The sequence below is a fragment of the Pseudopodoces humilis genome, chromosome 1 (assembly GCF_049639895.1).
Source record: "Pseudopodoces humilis isolate 2021_Gansu_Grassland_sample_001 chromosome 1, ASM4963989v1, whole genome shotgun sequence".
NCBI lineage: Eukaryota > Metazoa > Chordata > Aves > Passeriformes > Paridae > Pseudopodoces > Pseudopodoces humilis.
Window position 1 is genome coordinate 59325026 of NC_142200.1, and position 8706 is coordinate 59333731.

Below are 8706 nucleotides of genomic sequence, written 5' to 3' on the forward strand. Positions count from 1 at the left end.
AGAAGGTCCAAGGATTATATCTGTTCATACCAAATTGCATTTGGGAAGTTCATCACTTTCCCGTGCTGAAGATGAAATAGTTGACTCTTTGTGGTGTCTCCTCAGCAGAAATAAATTTTGATTAATTTCTAGTATGTAACTGAATTAACTCTTTTTACAAATAGGCAGCACAGATGATACTCTGAATTCCTTTTGTTCTTCTGTTGATGCTAATGTATCTTCCTAGTTCCTCTGTTATGTACTTATGCCACTGTTTACTTCTTGAAAAGCAAACTTAAAAGCAGTTAAAGTAATCCACTGTTGCTGCACTTCCCTACTAACAAAATGAGGCCTGTGTAAGACTGAAAAGGTCTTCCTGTAAGGACTGTAAAGAAGGTAGTCAACTTGCCTTACATAAGCCATATCCAGCCTTTTAGGGAAACAAGATATGCAGATGGCTTTAAGCTATGGAGTTGAATTAAAGTTTCAGATTTTCTCACAGTCCAGAACATGGAAATATTTTTTCTTTTTAGCAAATCTTTATGGATGCCCTTGTGTTATGCTCTGGGAAGTTATTTGTGGAAGTACAGAGTTCTGTAATGCTTTTTATGTAATTTGTTTCCTGATTTCACTTTTAGACTTCAGTTGTGAAACAGGACACTGAATTGATCAGTTCAATATGTTTCAGGACAATAAAAAAATAACTAGAACAAATATTTCCAAAAATCCATCCAAAATTTTTTTTCAGCTGTCCTTTGCAAATAAATCACTTGGTCACATCAGATTTCTATTTATGCTACAATAAATTAAAGAAAAAAGGCTGAAATTGAGGTTTTCTCATTGACTGCTTAAAGTCTCTCACCTGGATTGAGGTCCATACAATTTGTTCTCTTGTTGTAATGTAAATTCCTGAATCCTTTTTTCTGTTCTGGCTGTTTCTTGTTTGTGTATTGCATTGAGGTTTGGCCCATCATAAAGAGCACTGTTTCTTTAATCTTCAGTGTAGATATATTTTTTCCTTCTCACCCTTTTGTTTGTGGTACTCCACAGAGGATGCTCCAGAGTCTCCCTCCGGCCCCAGTTCCCCAAAAGTTGCCCTGCTTCCACCAGTGCTGAAGAAAGTTCCTTCTGATAAAGAAAAGGATGGTCAGAGCAGCCCCTCAGTCAGATCATTTTCTCAAGAAGGTAGGAGTGTTTGTGTAACCTGGTGTCTTCTAGTGAAATTTGTTGTGTCATTGTCTCCTGATTTGTTTTCACTTGGAAGGGAAGAGGGTTATGCATTTGAAAGTACAAAAAGCAAGGCAAATGTGTCTGGTCACCTATTCCATATCTCATCCACCCACCTTCTTTTGATCAAAACAAATGAACAATTAATCCCTGGGTATTAATAATATAACTGAACAATTAAGTGTAATTAATGAACTGAAAATTATGTGTTGTGTACCTTTATGGTTGATTGGGTTTGAACTAAGATGCTGGTTGATATTGGTGATACTCACAATAACGTGAAATGCAGCTCTGTGGTTCAGCACATTTCCAGGGGAGCAGCCATAACTTTGTTCCTTGCAGCCAGCCCCTGCTCTCTTTGTTTTCCTTTCTGTGGGGTCTCTGTGTGTGACTGGGTTTGCCTCCCCATCCTCGGGCAATGAGTCTCTGTGCCAAGTCTTGGTACCTTTTCTTTTAGGCCACTCTCTTCACTTGGCTGATTTTCATGTGTGCACTGGATTTCTACTTCTGCTGATGCATTTTCATGCCCTGACTTGACTCTTAGAAGAGCTAAAGCTTCCTCTGGTAGCATAGGATATGTGGAGAAGTAGTCACAGGAATGTTTCTCACCGTTTGTGAAATTGTGAAGCTGGTGTTAGCTGGCACAAGTGATGATTGAAATCTGGGGGTGAGATGTCTTCCTTCCTGGGTCTCTCCTCAAGAAAGACATCTAAGGTGATTCCCATCACTTAAGCTGTGAAAAAAAGGGGTGCCCTTTCACACTCTGACAACAGATTTTTACAACATAGAATGGGGAAAAATGAGTTGAGGCAGCTACATAATGCTGGGTTGTGAAGACTAAGAAGTTGTGCTTCCTGCAGAGCCTACTGTCATTATTCAGATGATCCATATTGCTAAAAGAAATAGCAGTCAGGCACTGTGCTTTCTTACTCCTTGCTCCCTCAAACCTTTCCAGTCAAATTAGCCAAACGCAGAATTTTCTATTCACCCCTACATGGCACTGTACATATTTTATCGATAATAGTTTAGACTTACCAGGTCCTTAAGGAGCTTCTGGGCTTTGCATAAAGTTGTTTGGGAAAGAGTAAATTCTGTTTATTTTATTTTTATCCTTTTCATGTTTTCTTTTTTATTCATTACCTTCCTACTTCCTCATTCAGCCATTCCTCTGTCCTTGCTTTCTGCCTCTCTTCAGGCTAGCATGTTCAATTTATTTCTGCAACTGGTAAATCACTGCAAATCTGTCCGAGTTAGTAACAAAATCATATCTTCTGTGAAATAAAGCTACAAATCAGATGATACTTGATTTAAAATTGCTTAATATTGATGATTTTAACTGTACTTCATGGGACAATCTGAAAATACAACTCTTTTCGCTCTTTTCTTTGCACTGCGTGGCTGAGATTGGGCTGCAGTTACCAACACTCCCAAGATATCTGGGCTACATTTAAATAAGGAACTGGCATACTGATCACTGCTCTCTGAATAATTGATTAAATAGGTTGGATAAGTGAAATTCTTCATATTACCTTCTGTATGTAGGCCTACAAAACAGCTTAGGAGTATAAATAAATCCTTTTCCTTGCTAGAGCAAACAGGAGATTGTCAAAAAAGAGATGCAGCTCTTGACTGTGCCAAGCCATCTGGCAGCGTGAAAACCACTCCGGGGCAGTGTTCTACCAGTGCAGAAGAGGAAGCTAATGTGCTTGGGCAGAGGATGGCACAGCCAACTTCTGGTTAGAAGTTTTCATTTTTCATCAAGGTGGCACTTGTGAACTGGCACTAACAATTGTTAAGAAATGGTAATAGCAAAGAAGCCACAGAAGGGTGTGAGTTTGTCATTTGTCATTATAAGAAAGGTAAAAATCTCATGGGGTTCTAGTCCTATTCTGTGCCCATGGGATTTACATAGCATAAAAAAATTCGCAGATAAAACTGTCTGTATTTTTCCTTTGTGTCAACTCCACTGACCAGTCCCATCTAGCACGTGCAGCCCCTCTGCAGAAGAGCACTCACTACGGTCTGTGACTGCTTAGTGCAGCAACACTGGCACGCTGCAGGGAGGCTGTCTGCTGCTTGCTGTGCTTGCACGCATGTCATTTCTAAGATCATGCACTTTAGCGTTTCAAAAAACATTTCAGCTTGAATATTGTTAGTGCCAGTTTCAGTGCATCGCTCAAAAAACCATTTGAGAACTGGGTAAATTGGATCGTTTATTTTTACTTTGATTTTCAGTTGCAAAAGCAAACAAAACCACCACCTAAAGAACCCAAGCCCAGCACTGTTAGTTGAAGGAGCAGCTTTGACTCACAGTGGTCTCATTCAGTAGGCTATAAAATGTTTGTTTCCTTTATGTGCTTTTAAAATATAAAAGCTCCTGTTCTCAAATGGTATATGTTTACATGTTTCTCTTTACCTCTTAACTGGTTGGTTTAAACAGTTGTTCAAAACTACTTTTTTTTCTAAAGCATTTTCACTGTGTATTTGAACATCTTATGCAATTCCATTTACCCACAGTTTTTCTTTTTATAAGACAACACATAACCCTTCCTCAGCCCAAAATTATCCTTTTTGTATTGTAGAATCAATCTTAGTCCGTCCAACCTGGGAATCTCCCCTCCCTATCTTAATCAAATTATTACATTTTCCTTCATTCTGAGATACCTCTCTGACAAAGTAAGTTTTGCAAGCTGAGATCCTGCCATAGACTGCTGCAGGTCACCTGTGTATGGTTTCATCAAGGCAAGGGTAAGCTCTTCTGGCAAGAAGCCTGGTTGCACTGTGTGGACTTAAATGTCTGATACATCTTTCAGTCATTTATGAGGCAAACTACTTGCCTATATATATCAGGCCATAAACTAAAATGGCCGCTGCAGGTTGTGTTTTTGGGTTTTGTTTGAAGAGTCAATGAAGGCCAGACAAAAGTCAGCTAATTATTAGGCGGTACTGGTGCCAAGGATGACTCAAAGTATTTCCAGGCACCTGTTTCTTTGAAAAGCAATGGTGTTTTGGAAGGTAGAAATGCCTGAATATTTTTTACAGGGTAATCCTCTCCAATTATATGAAATGGCTTTAAAAACCTTTCTCAAAATCCCTTCCTGTTTCCCAACTTGCAATGCCAGGACAAGAATGCAGTGAGTGTGTAGCTGTTGGCCCTTATTTCCTCACATGTTTTGGCTAACACAAATGAGAAAACAGTTATTTTGGACTCAGGAGAACTGTTTGCCTGCCTTGGGATCCCTCTCTGTCCTTCCCACATTCCTGGCACTGTGACACAGCCTGCCACACTTAGAAATGGCTGCAGAGATGGTCAGTGGCAGGCTGCTGCTGTGGCTGGAGCTGCATGCTGGTGACAGAGCAGGCTGTCCCTTGAAGTGGTGAGGCTACAGGTGAGTGGTACATGGGGAAGGAGAGGTGGTGCTGCATGGCCACAGCAGCTCCTGGTGCCTTGTTAGGAGAGGGATTCACAAAAGTGGTCAGGAGCAAGGATCAGTGTGAGCCAAAGCCAACCATCCCTACCCAAAACGGTGGAGCAAAGAAGGTCTTGTAATGGCAAGATTTAATTTTGTGGGAGTGAAGTGAGATGACTTGGCAAGGTCACATTTATGGGCCACTGTGTGTTTGAAGTTTCACTTTAAGTGCAAGTAAGAGATTTGTAATGCAATCAGTCCTTGGGTAAGGTCACCCTGGTTGATGTGTATAACCATCTTGTTCCCGTAGCAGTTGTAGGCCACTGATTAGATCAGCAATCTCAAGAAGGTTTTACAGCCTGCTTTTCCAATTTATTTTGAAGCTTATAGGTTTGGAGAACGCCCTGGCTTTATGGAGATTTCAGAGTGCTGGGTGAGCAAAATGGGTACTGTTTGCATTTAGATCATGGGAAGTGGATATGGCCTCCTGCTTTCCCCATTGCCGAGCACAGCAAGGTGCAGAGCCCATGGTCTCATCTGGAAGAGATGATGGTTGGGCTCAGAGCCATGGGTGTCCTTACTGTCAGGGGACAGGGAGGACATTGGGACCTGGCAGTGTAGTGGGGCAGGGATAAGCAGTTTGGGTAACTTGGATGCTGAGGTGGATGTCCTGATCAAAGCTGCTGAGTTCAAAAGAACACAGATGAGTCCTGCTAGGGAGACAGGCCTGCCTGAGATGTGCATCGCTGGTTTGAGGGGTGCCCAGCAGGCACATCTGCCTGAGCAGTCAGGAGTGCACTGTCTGAGGTCCATCCCAGCTGGAGAAAAGAATGCTGTTCTGGTTTGGAAATAGTGTGATGAGAAGAAAATCTCCAGGCCATTTCTAACTGTAATGTTTATTCATACCACAGTGATACACGAAGTGTCATGTTTCAAGTTTGCCTACTTGCCAACCAACAGTGGAATAAAGCTTGCTCAAACTCTCCTCACCTATTTCTGGCTTGAAGAATTAATGGACCTATGCTACTCCTATTACTGTAGCTTAATTCAGTGGGACCAGGAGCAGCTTCCTTGCGCATTAATGACTTTTTTGATTGTTTTCTTTCTTTCTTTCTTTCTTTCTTTCTTTCTTTCTTTCTTTCTTTCTTTCTTTCTTTTCTTTCTTTTCTTTCTTTTCTTTCTTTTCTTTCTTTTCTTTCTTTTCTTTCTTTTCTTTCTTTTCTTTCTTTTCTTTCTTTTCTTTCTTTTCTTTCTTTTCTTTCTTTTCTTTCTTTTCTTTCTTTTCTTTCTTTTCTTTCTTTTCTTTCTTTTCTTTCTTTTCTTTCTTTCTTTCTCTTCATTAGTAAGTCCTATTTCTGTTTTATGCAGCTGCGAAAAGAAGCCCTGGGCAGCAGTCTCATGAGTTCCAGGAACTGAAGCAGAGATCCTTAAGTAAAGATGGCCATCAGGGAAGCAAGTCCAGTGACTCTGGCGAAGAAGCAGATAAAGATTTTATTTTTGTTTAGCAATCACAACAAGTGCTTTGTAGCGCAAGAGCTTTTTTATAACAATTGGGGTTCAGCAATCAAAAGCCCTTTTAGTCAGCTGCTCTTTCACCACAGGTACATTTCCATGCAGAAAACCTGATCTTCCAATCGTTATTTACAGTACACCTGGCATTGATTCGGTCCTTAATTTCTGGTCTGTGCAGTGCAGGCATTCCTTTCCATGCCTTTGCCTAAAGCCAGCTATTCTTTCATGTATTCTACTTGAATTTCTCTGAAGCAGCTACAAAGAGTGCCCTGCATTAGGGCATTTAGAAAGCAAAGCAAATTAACTGGACACTGTCTTACACTAATACACTGTACAGCAGGTAATGTGTTGTACTGCTGAATGTAAATGTGTCAGATCTGCACGTGACTTACCTATAAATATATTCTTGCGGTATGCAATTGCACATTGTAATTATATTAAAAGAGCACACTAATAATTTGTATAGATTATATATATTAAATGCTTGGGTATGGTTTTTACATTCTCCCATAGGGAGCTTCTTTCTTCCTGTTCTCCTACTGTACATAAAGCTCCAATGCTTACATTTGTGTACCGTCAGAAAGCACAACAGAGAAGGATTTGGATTACGTATAACCATGGTATGCTTCCACATTCATATATTAATGTATATAGTTGGAATGAGGGCAATTGAAATTTTATTAATATTGGTGTTTTCTGGAGGCCTTCCTCAGTTCTGTCTGCATATTAGCTTCCTTTCAATGTGTAATTCTATGAGAAACATAGTTCAACATCTGTAAAAACATTTCAGCTTTTGAGGGAGGGGATGAAAATTTCACAGCTACCCACTTACATTACAGGTTGAAGGGATTTTATTCATATGTATATTTGTAACAATAAAAAATGATTTTACAACTGAAATACTAGTCTTTGTTTTTACAGCACTGTTTGTGGTCTAATGGTCTCTAATCACTGAATGCTGGCATTGGGTTGGGTAGGTAAAGTGTGCAGTTAAGAAAAAAACCTGTCTAATTTTTCTGCTTCTAGTAAAGTGCCTGTTCCAGCTGAAAGGAACACATACACATAATAAAACTGCTGAAGGAAGATCTCTTTACTATTCTCCTCCCTTGGAACCTTCAGCAAAGTAGCCTTTGTGTGAGCCAGAAACACCTGCTATCTAAATGCTCAATTTTGGTCCAGTAGGACAGAATAAAGTTGGTTTGGTAACCGTCTCCCAAGAGCAATTTCCCTGGCCCTTCTGTGGCTTCTTGACTGGACAAAAGTGCTCAGATACCTGCCTGTCTTATGACCTCCTGTCTGATCCCAGTGCTCATGCCTGCTGTTGCCACTTCTCCTATTGCACTATAAGGGCTGCTAAGTCAAAACAAAACATCTTAGAAGCACTTGGTAGAGGTTTACATCTCAAAAGTAGGTTACAAGGTGGTGGGAAAGAGGTCCTGAAGGCTGGGGGTTCCTTCTTGGGATTTGCCCTGGCTTGAAATTATGCACTTATCTAAAATTATTAAGAAAGAGTCTTCATATTCATATATATACTTTTGATTTATTTGCCATCTGTAAGAACAAAAGATAAATTGCAAAGGAAAACTTGAAATACCTATGTTATAAATGGAAATTAATTTTTTAGTAAATAAACTGCAACTTTTATTCCTATAGGATATAGAAAAGACAACTGTCTGAGAAGCATAAGTATGCAAGAAGGGTTCTAATTATTGGTTTTGTGAATTTAAGAAAATTAACAGTGATGATTGTGGTATTAAGACAAAAATTTAAAATAGTTTTTAACTTCCAGAGCAGCTAGTTGTCGAGGATTTCTTACTTGTGCTTGATGTTCTCCTCATCAGTCATCTGAGATACCGTTCTGGTTCTGCTCTGAGGAACCACAGCAGTAGTGTGTTCTCATCACCCTGGTATCAATAAACCAAAGAAAGGAATGTCTCAAATGCTGTAGACAAAGCATGTGTTTGTACTTTTAAGAAGAAGAAAAGCTTCAGTGCTGTAACATTAGTTTTCTGGAGTATAAGGATTTCATTAGACATCAGTGGTTTTCCATAATTTCCATTAGGAAGGTCATTCAGTGTGTTGTGGGCAGACTGAGTGGTGGAGGAACAACTTCAAGGGAGTGCTAGTGAGAGCTCTTGAAGACCTGGGGTTTGGCTTTTTCTGTGTGTGGCTTGGGGGTGGGGAGGAGTAATGGTTTTCATTTACTTTCTTTCTGCCTGGCATGCCCAGCACTATCAGCCTGACTGAAGAGAATTCATGTTGCATCCAGAGCACCCCTCTTGTACCTCTTCTATACTTAAGAAATAATGACTTTTATTTTCAGTATCTTGAGCTCATAGAGGCCATGGATAAGTGCCAGTGTGTTTCAGGAAAGGAGCAACCATTGTCCCCTGGTACCAAGCCAAGTCAGGAGGTTTGGGGGGGATCCTTGCAGAGCAGGGAAGGTGCTGCCTTTCCATGAGCTGCAGGCCCTCCAAGCAGGTGCGTCACTGGCAGAACCCTCATGTCTTGTTTCCTCCCTGCTGCCTGAGCTGCTCTGTGGGTGGCTCCTGTGATCCTTGCCTATCCTGGCCCATGT

The 8706-nt window shown here is 40.5% G+C and overlaps 1 protein-coding gene across 2 annotated transcripts in view; it reads left to right on the top strand.

The window, feature by feature from the left end:
- CARMIL1 (capping protein regulator and myosin 1 linker 1) overlaps positions 1 to 7028 on the top strand; it is a 192895-nt gene extending 185867 nt beyond the window's left edge. The window contains exons 36-38 of one of the 2 annotated variants that reach the window (XM_014257158.2): positions 1030 to 1164; positions 2796 to 2942; positions 5985 to 7028. In XM_014257158.2, coding sequence (XP_014112633.1) covers positions 1030 to 1164; positions 2796 to 2942; positions 5985 to 6121 — 419 coding nt within the window. In that variant the 3' untranslated portion in view covers positions 6122 to 7028. The remainder of the gene's footprint in view (positions 1 to 1029; positions 1165 to 2795; positions 2943 to 5984) is intronic. The other variant, XM_014257166.2, reaches the window with a different exon arrangement.
- The last annotated feature ends 1678 nt before the right edge of the window (positions 7029 to 8706 follow it).